The sequence below is a fragment of the Pongo pygmaeus genome, chromosome 10 (genome assembly GCF_028885625.2).
Source record: "Pongo pygmaeus isolate AG05252 chromosome 10, NHGRI_mPonPyg2-v2.0_pri, whole genome shotgun sequence".
Taxonomy (NCBI): Eukaryota; Metazoa; Chordata; class Mammalia; order Primates; family Hominidae; genus Pongo; species Pongo pygmaeus.
This window is the reverse complement of record NC_072383.2, coordinates 92,662,462-92,680,252: the sequence shown is the minus strand read 5'-3', so window position 1 is coordinate 92,680,252 and position 17,791 is coordinate 92,662,462. Positions and strand designations below refer to the sequence as shown.

Genomic DNA, 17,791 nt, shown 5'->3' with positions numbered 1-17,791 from the left:
TAGAAAAAGAACTCTCACATGACACAGACACTTAGCACAGTTGATTACCCAAGGTGACAGCAGATGAATTTCACTTGAACTACAACACTTCATGAAGGAGCAGAACAGCTGCAGGCAACTACTGACTCATGAGGGGCCAATGACCCAAGCTGGTATTATTAGGGGCTGGGTTCCTCTTTCTTTAGTACATTTTTATCTTTCTTATTTGCATTGCCCTTAGAAGTGGGAAAGGAAGGAGGTGTAACCATTGCCTTGAAGAAGTACTAATAGAAAGCAGAACATGAACTGGGGGTTACATTATATTAAGAATTATGGATAATTCTGTTGAGTATCATAATGGCACTAGGCTTATCTGTTAGAGAGATACTGAAGTATTTAGCAGTGAAGGATATGGTGTTTGGTTCTCATCATGCCCCCCCAAAAACCCCAGATAAGATAGATGAAGCAAGACTGGCAAAATGTTGATAGGCTTTGAAACCGGGAATGGCTACAGAGAGGTTCATTACACTCATCTCTCGTGTATTATGTTTGAGTTTCCATAATAAAAAGCTCAAGAAAAAAAGCCCTAGTCAAGCACTGAGAGGGTAAAACCCAGCACCAGACAGAGATGGAAATTCTGCTGTTCAAAGGGGACCTAAACCAAGAGCCCAGGCATCTCAGAATCAATCAGCATTGGGGCCAACATGCCCCCTAAGGAGTCTCCAGGCTGGGACTTAGCTGGGGCTGTCCAGGGTGCTCCTGACGTCCAACAGCTGATGCTTGGCGCCCTTTCAGAGTCAGAGCGAAGCTTTCTCTGACATTCCCACTGTCACCTGCAGTTCCTCTGTGTGTCTACAATGACCCTCTAAAGCACAAATCATTAAGCCTGGGTTGTGTCTGAATAATGCTCAGTATAATCATGCTACATGAGAATCTATTATTACTACTTAAAAGCCATGTGCATGATGATTAACTTTAATGCTATCACTAACCCTTTAGGATAAGGCAAATTCAAAAACATCTGAGTCAGTTTGTACTTACACCACCTCAGACGTACATTTTCAGGTTTATATTCAGAGCAAAGCTCTAGGAAATTTATCATAAAGTGGTTGAATATTAAAATTCAAACTTGTTTATAAATTTTAGAAGAAGAGAGGTGAAAATGTAGGTCATTCCACTACTAGTATTTTTCTCTTTAAAATAATTACCCACTTTAAAAGTACCATATTAAAAGAGCCTGGGATTACAGCCTGGGCTCAGGTATAGGATTAACTGAGTATTATGTTGACTGCTTGTGAACTTGGGTTCACCACACAGATGTGGTTACTGAAATGCTACATGCAGAAAGGTCTCCTAGTCATTTAATTTAATAACTGCAGTATCTCAAGACACATTCGGAATTAAAATGAGAACATAAAGAGTCAGAAACAGGGTAATGCTCTGAAAAACTACTTATTTTCCATGAAGTTGATTGCCTTTCAGTGAATACACAGGTGTCTAACTTCACAGATTTCGCTACATAAAATGAAAGTTTTTTGCAATAAGGTATTTAGCCAGGATAAACAGCACAAAAAAACCTATATTGCACAGATACAGCCTCTAATGTGTGTTTGATAATTCTGGCAAATAGCAGAACACAGGCAAGCCACCAATGAGCAGCTTTTCTCATCAAGATCACAGATATTCCAAATTTACTGCTATGAGGGGAAGGGCATGGCAGTGATGTGCAGAAAATGAATTAAAGCGGAAAATTCAGTAAATAAGCATGGCAGATTAGAATGCTGTACAAATCTGTTTTAGTAGTTAAAAATCAAAACATCACGCTTCAGCAGATTGTCTTAAATGCATTTCCATGATGAAAATAAGCTTAGTGTTATACTCTATGTAGACTGTAATATCTTTTACTTCAAATTAGCCCAAACTTATACGAGTTAACAAGCAGAAAACTCAAATAATCTGTTGTGTTATTTAATAACTGCAGTTATCACATCACTTTTTTTTTTTTTTGAGGGGGGAGTAACCATTTGTACAAGGACATCGGTAGAAATCAAAAATTCTTTCTCCAAGTTTCACTGATGCGATGAGTTTGGGAAAGAAGTGACAGAAATAATAATGTTCAAGAGATACATTAGCCAGATATTTATGTTGGGGTGTTCTTTTTTACTACCATTATATGTAGTAGTAATTTCATTTTTGGAGGCTGAAACCAAACCAGTAAAGAGAAGGCTACAAAGAATACAATGTCCACATAAAATGGATCCAAAAGGTTTTGTTTTTTCAACTTTGGGTGGCACACTGGAAGAGTTGCTCCAAAAAATTCCCCATCAAATTTCAAGGTACTCAACTATTTTTCCAAGTGCATCACCTAAAGAATGATGTTTGCTACTCCATATACTTGATTTTGTTACTGAAAATGAATCAAGACCCCAAACAGGCAACATCCTGAAATGACGATATACTGAGATTTTTGGGGAATAACATGGAACAGATTCTCTCACAATGAACTTCAGATCTGTTGTGAAAATTATTTTACGTGTTGGAATTATATTATGTCAAATACTCTGACTAATTGGCCTGCTTTGGTGCATGGCAATAATTTGACTATATAAAGGTTATAATCACACTGATATTCCTTCGGCACAGGTTTGAGCGTTATGTTACCAAGGATAAATTATTAGTATTTCCACTCACACATCCTTATCACAGGTACTGGTTCCTTTCAGGATCATTGTGATGTTCGATGCCTGGGTAAAGTTTGCCCCTGTTACTATCACGTTGCTTTTCCCTAATGTCGATACTTTCTGTGGCTCAATGGACTTAATGTAGAAGACCTATTGGAAAGAAAAGATTAAAACAGGAGATCAAAGCTAAGAAATGGCATCGCTCCAAAAAAATCTGTTTATGCGCTGCAGTTCGAAGAAATCACTTGGAAATTACAACATTTTGCAAACACAAGCAGACGGTGTTTAATGAAATCAATGAATTCAAGGGAGAGTGCTGCAGATTCATGTCTCTCAACATGTGACAGCATGAGGTCAAACCAATTAGTCTTTGTCTCACAAGACAGTTGAAAATACAGTTGAAGAGTCTGATATTCTGTCCGAAGAGTTAGGTATCACTAGAGTTTTGAAAATGTTTACTGCCTTACAGCCTCTGGAGGCTCACAATGTAAGCAAAATCAAGGAAAAGAAAGAGAGTCCATTGACCGTAGGCCTATGACAGACTCATCGTTAAGTTGAAATAAATGTCATTCCAGATAAATTCAATCCCCAAGAAAGCAGTCATATTTTTGTTACAGTGAGGCTATTTGAATCCAGGAGGACACTGCAGGGGGAAAAACCTCAAGAAATCAACCTGTTCAGTCACCTAATATCAAGTAGTTGGATGTCTAAACCACTGTGGCCAACCAAGGTTTGTAGATACCACAACCTCCTTCTTGCTACCCAGTTTCAACAGACTTTATCAGGCCTAAGGTCAAGAACATGTACCTTCGAGTCCCTTGCTACCTAGCTTCATACCATATAGGTGAATGCCACCTTACTTCTCCATTTGTGATGTCTAATCAAATGCTCCCTTAAAAAAAAAAAAAGCCCTTTATTTGATAGCAAGATCATTTTCTCTTTTCAAGATAAAACAATCCTGATTTCTTTCACTTTTATGTTACAGATGCTACTGTCTATCATTCTGATAATTTCACTCTTCTTTTGTAGACCATTTTCAGCAAATCTGTATTCTTCTATAATACGGTGACCAAAACAGGACATAAGATTCTAAGATTCTACCCAATATAAAGTCCAGCAGATCTTCAGCAAGAGTGAACATCATACTCACGCTCTTTTTTCCCCCTATATCCTCTACCATCACAGAACATACTCAGTCTTGATATTTGAAAATGACTCCAAGGTCCAGAGATGCTTAATCACATGACATTTGGTGAAATTCTAAATGCTGAGTGCATCCACTTGGAGGACCAAGTCCAGGAAGAAGCCCCTGAGCCACTGGGAGAACTCCGTGATGTCCAACACCTGTCTAACACCTACTTGTTGAAGCAATTGAGTATCCTCTGCTCCTTTGTGCATGGAACACTCATCGGGGTGGCATTGCTGGGCTACAGGGGCTGCCCATCCTGCTGAAACAGACATTTTCTCATTCTGCTCCTCGGCACACACAGGTGCTACATGGCACAGTGGTGCCCATCACTCATCAGTGCTTTGGATTAGTTTTGCAGATTGAGGTAAATTCATCGTTAATGTCATCACAGCAATGATGTAACGTGACACAGAATTGATTTTGGTAGCAGAATTTATTTTAATCACTTTGTGAAGGACGTTAGCCCTGTATTTATAGAATCACTAAGGGCCTGAAAGGGTCACTTTAATTATTCTGTTATACTTGACTGCATTTTATGGGGGAAATTATCTGCTAGAGTGGTACTTGGAATGGGGGGATTAGCAAAGCCTTCAAGATTGCAAATGTCAAGTGTGTGTTATATAGCAAAAGGCTTACTCTTTGCTCTTACATGGTGACAGCTAAGAGAACAAGTGTTTATTGAGCACCTGCAGGGTCCTTAGGCCAGATGTTGTGGGGGACACATGATCTATGTTTGCACTTGATCAGGAGTTGGCAAACTATAGTCTGCGGGCCAGATCCTGCCCGCTACCTGCTTTTGCATGGCCCACGACAAAATGTCAAAAGAAGAATAATATTTCATGACATATAAAAACACATGAAATTCAAATTTCAGCACCCATAAATACTCGTCTGGGTAGTGTCTCTGGCTGCTGTTGCACTGCAGCAGTCGAGTGGAGTAGCTGCAGCAGAGACCATACGGCCCGCAAAGCCTAAAATATTTACTGTCTGGCTCTTTGTAGAAAACATTTGCCGACCTCTGCTCTAGAGGAGTCCACTGTCTTCTTAGGGGAGCAAGATAGAATTTTGTTTCTTTTTTTATATAAACCTCATTGCAGACTCACATTTACATCCAAGTCAACTATGATTCCCAGGATTCTTTTCTTTCTAGATAGTCCTTCCTGCTTCTTATATTTATACTGTTGATGTCTGCTCAAGCAAAATTTTCAAACATGCCAAGTAAATGCTACTTCTCCATTCTCTGCAGAGGATAAAGAGAGCCTTACAACTAATGTAAAAAAGATTTTTTAAGGAAGTTATATTTTGCTCCTTAAATGGCTCTACGAACACCATCAGACGACTTGCCACATCATCTTATTAACTTTTTATTTCCCTGAGTGGAGACCGCCTTGCTACTCCAAAAAGATTTTAAACCCCTATTGTTTAGAGAGGGTTCTCTTGGCCATCTAGGATGGAATCCAGCCCTGGCCTGTCTTGTGAAAGTGGGTGCTTCCAGTCTGCTTTCAAACAGAGTCAGATTAGTTGTCTTTTGTTTGCTGGTAGAACCTCTTCTAATCTTAATAAATGGGTTACAGAGCTACCAAGAGGACCCTCCTAAATAAATAGTGCAGGTATAAAACAACATTTTTAAAACAAAATATAGGGTCAGCTCTATGGCTGCCCTGTATGGTTGCAACAATTCTTAGAAATACATTCTTTCTTTTTACCAATAAAGATTTTGAAAAATCCAGTACAGACAAAAGAGCAAAGAATCATCTCCCCATAAAGGTTCTACACATTCAATATTTTAGATCAATTTTTGTATTTTCATCAAGAGTTAATTCATAAAACCTGGCATATAGTAGCCAGCCCTATAAGCTTATACATTTTAGAGGGAGTTAATTGTAAAACATAATTGAGCTCAATACAAAGAGACAAATTCTTACAGCCCTATCGTGGGATTCCTCCCTCACTGTATGTCCGAGATTTCTATATATTCAACTCAAAATACCATTGACTATAACCATCACAGCCTTATGTTGTCCAGCAATTAACCTCAGAATAGTCTACTTCCTGTAGGTTACATTTTAAAGACTTCAGCGTTATTTTTAAACGGCTGCACAATTTGAACTTATTTAATAAACTACTATGAGCTCTGGTTTTCACTCCCTGTTTTGTATAAGAAAGCACATTAGAAACTGGTTAATTAGGAGATTTATAGAATACCTGATCCTTTTTATTTTTTATTTTTAACTAAGTCATTATAGGATATTGGAAATAGAACAACCACTAAGAAATAGTTATCTTTCAAAAGGTCTAAGAGGATTACTTCTGACAGTAAGAGTACCTTTTGTGAAGTCTGACGTCAACACAATTCAAATTACCATGACATTAATGGAGAAAATACTGCTATGATTGAAAAGAATATTGGAAAGAGGTGCATTAGGAGGGCTCAGTTTATTAAGGCCAAATTGTACTCTATTAATCTGTTAAAAAAAAATCTGAATATAGCAAAGCTCTCTGTAGGCCTGGACCTGAATCAACACTCAGTAAAACATCGCTCAGATTTTCACTCGTGAAATTAGTTCAAACAGGACTAGATAAAAAGTCACATGGATTCAAAACCAGCTGGAAATCTGAAACCGAAGGACATTAGATAGATGAAAGGTAGCACAACTAATTAAAGGAAAGAGTCCTGTAGGGCCCTACAGGAGTGAGTATTCGGTTCAGGATTATTTAACATCTTTATTAATGACTGAGAAGAGGATGGAACTAACATATTAATGAAATGTATAAATTGTTAAGAGTGGTAACCAGCAGTGGAAATGGCAAAGAGTAAAAGGAGGCGAGATATGGAAAGAAAATAGCAAAATACAGGTCCACTCAAGAAAAATTAGAGCGTGAAATGGAACAAAATGGTTATCCATTTGATGCTTAGCCCCTGGGACAAATGCCTTTTCACGGGGGCCCCTCGGTACAGGCTCCAGGGAACTTGAGATGTGATTTCAGTTGGCCCTGGAAATGCCAATAGTGAGCAATGCCTCTGGACACAGAGCTTGAGACTTCCACGGAGAAGGTGACAGACCAATGCCCTGTGAGAAGAGATCAAGACTCACTTCTCTGAGCTGCAGACTCTAAAAGGAGGCTGACTTGGCTGCCAAGCCCACCCTCTGAACAACCCGCTATTCCTCTTGGCCCTTGAGCCTTCTGAATGTGGCTCCCCAGACCTGGACTGGGTGACCAAAACTCTAGGGCCAGGGAGCGCAGCTCTTCCCAGCCAGTGGAGGGCCCTGATTCCAATTTAAACCCAGCCCCTCAAAGTCCGCCCCTTGGCCAAGATTCGACTCATGCATGAGATTCTTGCTGCTCCCCTCTCCCCAGGGCCTCAGTTGCCTCATTAAGCCTCTTCTGCTCTCCCTGTCTTGGAGCAGATGCCCAGCCATTCTGGGTCTGACTCCTTCCCTCTGACCACACCCTGTCCTTTCTCCCCTTTCTCCAATGTCTTTGAGGTTAATACACTCCTCCCACATCCTGGCCAGGTTGGAGGTCTTGCTCCCACCCTACATGTGTGGCATGGATTGGGGGCAGGCTTTGACAGTCTAATGCCAAGAGAAGCCAGTATTAGAGTCCTTTCCAGACTGACTTTTATTAATATCATCAGTAGTATGGTTTAACCAATGTTTATATTCAATTTAGGGCATACAATGTAGGGTAATGGTTAAAACTCTGTTGAGTCAGATTGCCTGGATTCATATTTCTTACCTACTATTTGCTCTCTCTGAGCTAAAATTTCGTTATCTATAAAATGGGGAAAATAGGTCCATTGTGAGGCTTAGATACTCTGAGCTCAGGGCATGGCACAGGCTCAGCAAATATTAGCTACCACAGTTCATTTGAGTACATTCTGGCATTCTCTCTTGTATCTTTTTCTCTTGTGCACATGCAACTGTTTCATGAAAATGAATCTTATTTCCTCCAAAATATTATAAGTTCTACCATGTAAGCTCCATGCAGCCACACACTTTGCCTGCCTGTCTAGCACATAGTAGTTGCTCAACAAATTTTGAATGAATGAATAAGTGAATGATTGTAAGTTAATTCTACAGTACCTGGCCCTATGCTAGGCCCATAGAAGCTACTCAGCAAGGTATATGTGAAATTTAATTTCATTCTTGAAGGCAAGGTCCCCAAAAGCATTCATTTGGATTACCTGTGAGAGACCAAAAATGCATATTCAAAAGTGATGGAGGGGCCAGGTGCGGTGGCTCATGCCTGTAATCCCAGCACTTTGGGAGGCTGAGGCAGGCAAATCACCTGAGGTCAGGAGTTTGAGACCATCCTGGCCAACATGGTGAAACCCTGTCTCTACTAAAAATTGGAAAAAATTAGCTGGGCATGGTGGCGGGTGCCTGTAATCCCAGCTACTTGGGAGGCCAAGGCAGGAGAATCACTTGAAATGGGGAGGCAGAGGTTGCAGTGAGCCGAGATTGTGCCACTGCACTCCACCCTGGGCAACAAGAGTGAAACTCCATCTCGGGGGGGAAGAAGTGATGGAGGAAGAGAAGAGGAGGTGCAAGGAAGAGAAAGAACCATTTGAATGTAAATTGCCAGGGGATATGACTTTGTATGCTTTATTTCTGCCCTATGGTGATAAGCATATTGAGGGTAATAACAAATATTAGAATGACATCATATCATCAATCTTCACAATCCCTCCTTGAATGCACAAAAGAGAGGGGAGCTATCTCTGGTCTCAGTGAGTGAAGGCACCAGATATGAGAATGTTAAGAAATGGAAGGGGAAGTGGTCAGGGCAGGGTGACAGGGCCAATGGTCCCTGACAAGGTTTCAACTACTAGATATGTGGAGAGAAACAGACAGACGGTCAGACACTGGCCTTTATAGCTTGAAATACTCCTCCTCCAAGGTCATACATAGATTTTTGAGCTCATTTCTCTATTGTGGTCACACTTTTCTGTAACTCAGCCCCCTTGGCAGATGATGCTATACGTTTCAGGGTCAGGACACAGGGGTAGGTCTTGGGGTCATGAAACAGTGTGAGTGCTACCGGCCTAGTAGGGACTGAACCAGGACCCTACCTCATGAGTACCAGATCCTTGGATTAGCAAACTCATACACTAAAAAAATAAAATAAGATACCTTGAATAGCATTCCATTGCCACTGAAGAATAAAGTCAGCACTCATAGGACTGGTATGTGAGGCCCTATATATGCAGGCTCCAGGGTCATTTCGACCTTGTGTCTCATAACTTCCTGCATCCTCTGTGCCTACTTAGGGTTTCCTCTAGCGTGTGTCCTGGAATCTTCTGGCTCCTATCCCCACACTGTGCTTATGCTGCTTCCCCTGCTTCGAATACCCGCATTCATGTGTCTGGATGCTTCTCGTCCTCAAAGGTGGGCTGAAATGCCATCTCCATCAATCAATCCATTGTCAATCAAAGACTTAACCAACCACACTGATTAAGTGTTTTCAACTTCAAGGCACTGGGTTTAAGCAAAAGGAAGGACTAAAACAAAGCCCCGGGCATAAAGAGGCTCTCTGTATACTTTCTTGTACTTTCCCTATATTACTATTTTTAAAATCTTGTATTGTTACTTATGTACTCATGGATAAGATTCTTGAGACTGATGGCCAGAGATGTGCCTGATTCATCTGAATCCTCCTCATGGAATCTGTGGAGATCGGTATAATTGCATCTAATAGGTGTGCAATAAATGCCTCTAGAAAGAATCAACTCAAGTTCAGGATCCTAGGTGCCTAGGACAGTACCTGCTCCATTCCTAGTGCTAGCACACAGGAAGTACTCGGTACATATGTAGTGTGGGCAGATGCATTGAAGCAAAGCTGTGAGTGACTTCTCTGGTAGAAACAGAATCACAAAGACATTGGGTGCTTTGTTCAAGGCCAACATGAAGGCCCAAAGTGGAAACCAGAATGTTACACATTCCACCTGATAATGAAAGACAGCAGTGTTTGACAGAGCACGAGAAATCCCTCCTGTGACAAATAACACTCCATTCCCTATCAAACAAAAGAGAGATTCTGCTCTGAGTCACATATTTAAAGAAAACATGTCAGTATCAACAAAATGTCTTTCTCCATACTTAGAGGGGTAATCCACAGAGAAGCACTGAAAACAGATCTGGGCTTTTGTTTATTTCAGCCTTCTTCTTCTCTTGTGGTGACCCCAGTTCTTTTAACCACACAGTTCAAAGGGTGCACAGAGATACACTGCAGGAAACCAGGATGTAGTGACTTTATGATATTTATCTTTAAAATTAAAGAAGTTTAAAAAGCCGCTGCCTGGACCACGACTCAGCGATAAAAAGGAATGAATTATTGATACATAAAAGAACTTGGATGAATTTCCAGAGAATTATGTTGAGTTAAAAGAGCCAGTCCCCCAAAGGGTACATCTGGATGATTCCGTTTATATAAAATTATCGAAATGATAAAATTATAGAAATGGAGCCGAGATCAGTGGTTGCCAGGCATCAAAGACGGAGAATGGGAGGGAGGAAGGAAATGGATGTGACTGTGAAAGGGCAACCTGGGGAGCCTTGTGACGATAGAGCTGTTCTGTGTCTTGACTGCTGTCAACGTCAATATCCTGACTGTGATGTTGTGCTATAGTTTTGCAAGATAATACTATTGAAGGAAACTGGGTAAAAGATGTTAAGTATTATTGTCTCACAAGTACATGTGAATCTACAATTATCTCAAAATTAAAAGTTTATTATTTTCTAAAACAATCTTGAGAAAGAAGAACAAACTTGAAGAATTCACATTTCCTGATTTCAAAATCTACTTTACAAAGCTACAGTAATCAAACAGTGCAGTACTGCCACAAAGACAGACATAGACCAATAGAATAGAAAAGAACACCCAGAAATACACTCTCACAAATACAGTGAAATGATTTTCAATGAGGGTGCCAAGACCATTCAATGGGGAAAGGACATTTTTTTCAACAAATGATGTTGGGAAAACTGGATATCCACATGCAAAAGAATGAAGTTAGACCCATTTCTTATGCCATATATAAAAATGAACTCAGAATGAATCAGAGGCCAAAATATAAGTGCTACAGACCTTTACAAATAGATGTAGAAAGCAAGTTTCATGACATTGAATTTGGCAATGATTTATTGGATATGACACCAAAAGCATGGGCAATAAAAGAAAAAATAAATGAACTGGACTTCATCAAAATTAAAAACTCTGTGTATTATAGGACACAGTCAACAGAATGAAAAGGAAACCTATGGAATGGTAGAAAATATTTGCAAATGATATATCTGATAAGGGGTTGATATCCAGAATACATAAAGAACTCCTACAACTCAACAACAACAAAAATAATCCAATTTTAAAAATGGGCAAAGGACTTGATTAGACATTTCTCCAGAGAAGATATACAAATGGCCAGCAAGCACATACAAAGATGCTCAACATCATTAATCATCAAGGAAATGCAAATCAAAACCACAATGAGATACCACCTGACACATATTAGGATGGCTACTATCAAACAAAATTGAAAATAACAAGTGTTGGTGAGGATGTGGTGAAACTGGAACCCTTGTGCACTGTTAGTGGGAATGCAAAATGGTATTGTTGCTATGGAAAACAGTACAATGGTTCTTCAAAAAACCAAAAAGAGAATTACAATACAATCCAGTAATTCCGCTTCTGGGCATATACCCAAAAGAACTGAGAGCAGGGTCTCGAAGAAATAGCAGCACATCCACGTTTCTAGTAGCATTATTCATCATAGCTAAAATGTGGAAGCGACCCAAGCGTTAATCCATGGATGAATGGATAAACAAAATATGGTATATACATACACTGGAATATTAGTAAACCTTAGAAAAGAAGGGAATTCTGACCCATGCGACCACACAGATGAACCTCGAGGACATCATGCTAAGTGAAAGAAGCCAGCACAAAAAGACAAATTCACTTATGTGAGGTACCTAGAGTGGTCAAATTCATAGAGACAAAAAATTAGAATGGCGGTTTCTAAGGGCTGAGGGGAAAGAGAGATGAAGAGTTATTATTTAATGAGCATAGAGTTTCAGTTTTGCAAGATGAAAAGAGTTCTGGAGATGGGTTGTACAACGATGTGAATGTACTTACCACGACTAACTGTACACTGAAAAGCAATAAAAATGGTAAATTTTGTTTGTGTATTTTATCAAAATGAAAAAACAAACAAACAAACCCTGGAACAAAAATAAAGTTTAATTAAAAAGAAAAAGCCACAAAGCCACTGTCTCCCTGATCCAAGTCCTTGTCGCTGTGTCTTAGTTTTCCAAACCAATGGGATGAGAAAAGGAGCCCATTACTTAACAAGACCTCAAAGACTGCTAAAGTCTGGAGACACCTGAGCATCAAGCTTTTCTAATGCCTTTACTTAACTTCATAGCCATTTGATTTACATTCCCTCTGCCTGTTACTTAATTCACCTGAAGTTACTATAAACTTTTCAGTCATAATTCAAAATGTGCTGCTTATTTACCTTTGCACTTGACCTTAGGTAAGCAGCAAGTGGAGAAGTCAAAACCACAGATTAGAGAAATGGAAAATGGAGCCTTTTTCTCCCCAGAGCTGTCATTTTTAATTTGTTTATTTCTGCTAGACTCCAAGGTTAGCAAGGGCAGGACTTATCCTCTTTTTGTGTTTATAGAGCATATAGATGCTCAATGAACTTTTGTTGACTGAGTGAAGTTGTAAGCACAGTCACATATGTTCCGCCCAGAAATGTTTACGTTGTCATGTCCCCTCTTTTCAAACATGACTGACATGGGGACTTAGTAATTTACTATGAAGAAAATAAGGGGCATTTCCAAGGAAAGTTCATGGATAAATAACTGCTTGTGAGAAGGCAAGAGAAATACACATTCTATAACAATTCTGGTTTAGCAGTGTTCACTACTGGTTAGATGTCCCTACAAAGTTGAAAAAAACAATGGAATCGAGGTTAGTTTGCACACTTTGCGCAGACCCCCATCCACACACATAACCCCCAGAAACGCAATTATATAAGGTGCAAGTTGAAAGCCCTCAGATGGAATGCTAAAACTTCCTTCCAGCTCTTCCCCAGCGAGCCGCAAAGTCACCTTTACAATTTTATTTCGACCACAGCAACATCATTTTTCATAATTACAGAATTTTAATTTATTTTATGTGAGTGTCCAGCCTTTGATGTATTGAGCTAATTAAGTGAAACTTGGTTAAAAAACCAAAGATAGAAAAGGGAATTTTGGTAGAAAGTAAAATAGAGAATTTTTTTAAGGAACCCAGAGTAGTACGAGTTGTTGTTACGGTCATTCAAAGAGAGGTTTTCCCCTCAACCACACAAAAATAGGGTCTGACCTGTAAAGCCTGGTTGGTTCTGTTCCCCTTGTTCTCCCTGGGTCTTCCTCCTCCTGATGTCTTCTCGACAGCCACTGGACACTGTTCCTGGAATGGAGAACATCCCTTCAACATCCAGATGGGTGGTAAATTCAAAGTGTGCAACAAACATAAAAGAGAAGGTAGGACCAGGCAGTCACAGACATTTATTTTTGGTTAAACCTTTTTTTTTTTTTTTTGAGACAGAGTCTCACTCTGTCACCCAGGCTGGAGTGCAGTGGTGCGATCTCGGCTCACTGCAACCTCTGCCTCCCGGGTTCAAGCGATTCTCCTGCCTCAGCCTCCCGAGTAGCTGGGATTACAGGCATGCGCCACCACGCCCCACTAACTTTGTATTTTTAGTAGAGGCAGGGTTTTGCCATGTTGGTCAGACTGGTCTCGAACTCCTGACCTCAGTTGATCCACCTGCCTCGACCTCCCAAAATGCTGGTATTACAGGCGTGAGCCACCATGCCCGGCGGTTAAGACTTACAATACCAAAAATGTCACTTTACCTGGTTTCTCTCATAATCAGAAGGGTCGCAAGCTGTGAAGGGGTGGATACACCTTCTTGCACTTTTACACCACGCGCAGCCAGTTTCTACGCATGCTGGGCATCTAGCAACACAGAAAACTGACTTAATTCCTGCGTTTTAGGACAATGTTCACATCCTAGAATTTCCCTCTGTGATGTGGCATGCAAGCATTTAAAAGAAGACAAAAAAAAAAAAAAAAAAAAAAATCCCTGGACAGACATTCCTGTGAGGCTTTGTGCCCTGCTCTTGGAAGCCCTCAGGTTGATGGGCCGGAATGGCACCTGCAGGGGTGTTGCCATGGAAACCTGAAGCTGGGTCACCTGCTGGTCTGTAGATAATAGGAACCCAATGAATCTGTTTCTGAATCCAGTTCTGCTATTTGTCTACCCTCAGGTAAGTCCCTCTGGAGATGGATCTCTCTCTCTCCCCGCCTCTACCCACCCTGCCTTCCAAAATCAGGAAGCCCTCACTCACTCCAGCAGTCACACTGCCAACTGCCTGGAAGATGTGAGACAGAAAGTGTTAGCTGGCAAGCAGAGGCAACGAGGTGCCTGTGTTTGCTTTATAATCAAATTAAGGAAGAATTGTGTTTCTACTAATCAAATCACCTATCATGATTGGGTAAACTGTGGAGGACTTGAAAAGCACTTATGAGAAGGAATGTTAAAAAGGGAAATCAGGGTTGATCTGGAAACAGGGCCAAGGGAGGCCAGAGGAAGCCTTAGCTCTAGCAAGGGGTGCTAGCGCAGGGCCGGGGGACCCAGTTTGTTTTATACCTTCTCCAAGAAATGAGGAAACATTCTGAGATTCTGATCTACAGAAACTGCAGTTTCCATGGAAGGAGAAGACACATTGGCTTTTTCGTGGATCTGGCCACCTAAGTGAGCTAGAAGCGGGTTTGTGATTTGCACGCTTCTTCTACCCCCGGGGTGTGATTACTGTACTAAGTGCTTTCCTAACAGGAAGCAGTTACCTATGGAAAGGGCGCTCACCCTCCCCAGGGGACCTAGGTCTGAGGTCTGGTTCTTAATTACCGAGTTGTGGGACCTGGGGCTAGTCGGTTCCTTTCATCTGGCCTTAAAGTGGGCATCAGGGGAGCTATGTTATCTTTCAACTGTCTTTGAGCTATATAATTCTATTTAATTCTCACCCTTTTTTCCTATTTTCATGAACTTCTGAGGCTTTCTGTAGCAATTTTTGTATTTTTTCTCCTTAAATTCATTCTGTTTCTTAGCAATAATTGAAATGGGCCTTGTGTCATCTTCTTCAAAGTGCCTCAGTGGAAGAGATGAGGCCCAGGGGCTCCTGTTCTAATCATTCAAGAGCAGCCTCCCAGCTCAGCTTCAAGTTCAAATTCATTTTCCCCATAGAAACCATGGTTCCCAGGCCAGGCCAAAAGAAACTCCCATTTGGTGCTCACATAACTGGTCAATCAAACCATGGAGTGATCTACAGCACTGCTACTCATGCAGCCTCCCAAGGTGCCCTGCAGGCCTCCGTCCCAACTTCCAATTGGAAAGTCAGGCATCTGAGAAACATATTTCCTCTGTCCTCTTGCTGCTTTAGAAGCAAGGAGTGAGGTTTGGCACTAACTCAGGGGCCTATGTAGCTCAAAGAGGCCAAAGATGGTGAAAAAGGGGGGCAGCAGGAACATGTTCTTTTGGTGAAAGGGACTTCACCTTGTCCTTCTCTAGTATGACTTTTTACCCCTACACTCAAGGCTTCTCACTCCGCCCAAATTTCCGAAGCCATTCCAATCAGAAGAGAACCTAGCAGTGCTCCTTCTTTCTGTTGAGACAATCTCACTCTGTCACTCAGACTGGAATGCGGGGCGCCATCCCGGCTCACTGCAACCTCCATCTCCTAGGCTCAGGTGATCCTCCCACCTCAGCCTCCCAAGTAGCTGGGACTACAGGCACACACCACCATGCTTGGCTAACTTTTGTGTTTTTTGTAGCGATGGCGTCTCACTATATTGCCCAGGCTGGCCTCAAACTCTCCTGGGCTCAAGCGATCTGCCCACCTCAGCCTCCTAAAGTGCTGGGATTCCAGATGTGAGCCACCACACCTGGCTTGTCCCTTCTTCTTTACTTACTTCAAGGCTGCCTCTCGGTCCTGGGAAGACATATTTCCCTGCGGGTATGAACACTTAAGCACAGTGGATCTCTCTCCCTCGCGGCGCCGGCTTACTAGTCGGGGCTAGAATGTGTGAGCAGAGCTTATTAGCTCAGTGGCTCTCCTATCTCCCATTACACCATGCTTCAAAAGGCATTTTGGAAAGTTCTGTCTGACAAAACAGTTCTTTAGGAAATCGAGGAGTCAAACAAATAAGTAAATTAAGACCAACGAGAGAATATTCAAATTTCAAATAAAATCTTACTCTTCTAATGATGAGCAGTTGGTAAAGTTGAATCTGTCTGATAAATTCCAAGAACCGAAGGAGAACATCACATTGACAACTGAAACATCTGGAGGGAAGGGGGGAAAAAGTCATTTATGGTGGAGTCCTGCTATAGTCAAGCATAGCTGTAAATGCAAAAAAAGATAAATATTTTTGCCTCCTCTGCATAGTGGGCGGGAGCGTGCCAGCTGTTTGCTAACATTTCAATCAGTATGTGGTTCCTTCCCCGTGGGCCATTCGCATCAGGCAGCCGAAGTGCACAGCTCAAGCCTCCAAACAGACTGAAGCCACCTCGAGTTCCAAGCCTCCCATGGATAATCACAAGGAAGAAGCCATTTTACAGCTCATTTACATCTCATACTCTCCTAGGGATCACTATCTCAGCTTTTAATTAGCCAAGGCATAAGAATAAAACAAGTCACCGAGCAAGAAGTGCCTAGAACATGAAAACCGGAGCATTAGAAATCCTGCACCTTCAGAAAAATCCATGCTGCAAATATTTACCTAACATACTCTAAAGTGTAGTTTCCATGGGCTGGGTTCCATGATCTTCTTGGGGTCAACTGTCACCAAATCTGTGATAAAGGTTTTCTTATTTGCCTTTGAAAACCTACTCATTGGTTAGAAAACCCCAAAAGAACAAAATAACAAGGATTTCAAAACTACTAAATCAGCATTAGAGAAATGTAGTATTTCCTGTATTTCTTTAAACATACATACTCTATCCAAGGTAGTGATTCTCAAACCCAGTTGTCTATCAGAATCACCTGAGAAATTTACAAAGATATGGATCCCAGGGCCATGCCCCTAAATATTCTGATTTAGCAAGCCTGGGGTGGACCCAGGAACCTGTGGTTGCATTGCTCCCCATGGAATGATTGTATAGAGCCCAGGTTTGGGGCCACAACACAGAGTATCACCTTTCAAATCCCCTTCTGTCCAGGGACCAGTGCTAATAACAAGGTATTAATATCTTTTCCCTTTGGTGAATTAATAGGAATAGGAGGTGGTGCTATTTATTTGTTTATTTATTTTAGTTGAGACGGGGTTTCACCATGTTGGCTAGGCTGGTCTTGAACTCCTGACCTCAAGTGATCTGCCTGCCTCAGCCTCCCAAAGTGCTGGGATTACAGGCGTGTGCCACCACGCCTGGCCGAGAGGGTGCTTTTTAATTCTAAGTCTTGACAAAATAAGAAGGTGGCTTGACTCTGTTGGCACCCCTAATTTTCTAATTGAAATTTTATTAGTGTGTGTTTCCCAAAGTCTAAAAACCCTTATTTTAAGGTCCTTCTCCACAGCAATAACACTCCCTCTGAAAGTCAGAATTCCACATAAAATTCGGTTCACGTACAAAGGGTGTGTGTGAAATGATCATCTGCTGTTCTCAAGACAAAGAGGCTTGGAGGGCTGGCATGACTTCTCTGCAAAAGCCTCTGAACAGACACTTGATACATGTGAGTAGAATGAACACAGGGACAGTCAGCTCAGAGGGACTCCCCGTGAAAATACACTCCAGTGGAATCTATAAGTGTCCGGTGATGAAGACTGCAAAAGTCATACTTTTTTTCAAGCACCAAATAGGCACAAAACTCTATTTGGAAATATCACA

General features: G+C 41.2%; 1 protein-coding gene across 3 annotated transcripts in view; it reads right to left on the bottom strand.

Moving 5' to 3' along the window:
* Window positions 1–17,791, bottom strand: part of PLXNC1 (plexin C1) — a 158,867-nt gene that overhangs the window by 67,403 nt on the left and 73,673 nt on the right. For all 3 annotated transcript variants that reach the window (XM_054442098.2, XM_054442100.2, XM_054442099.2), the window contains exons 7-10: window positions 16,162–16,249; window positions 13,761–13,863; window positions 13,228–13,314; window positions 2,671–2,810 (exon numbers count right to left, since the gene is read on the bottom strand). In XM_054442098.2, coding sequence (XP_054298073.1) covers window positions 2,671–2,810; window positions 13,228–13,314; window positions 13,761–13,863; window positions 16,162–16,249 — 418 coding nt within the window. The remainder of the gene's footprint in view (window positions 1–2,670; window positions 2,811–13,227; window positions 13,315–13,760; window positions 13,864–16,161; window positions 16,250–17,791) is intronic.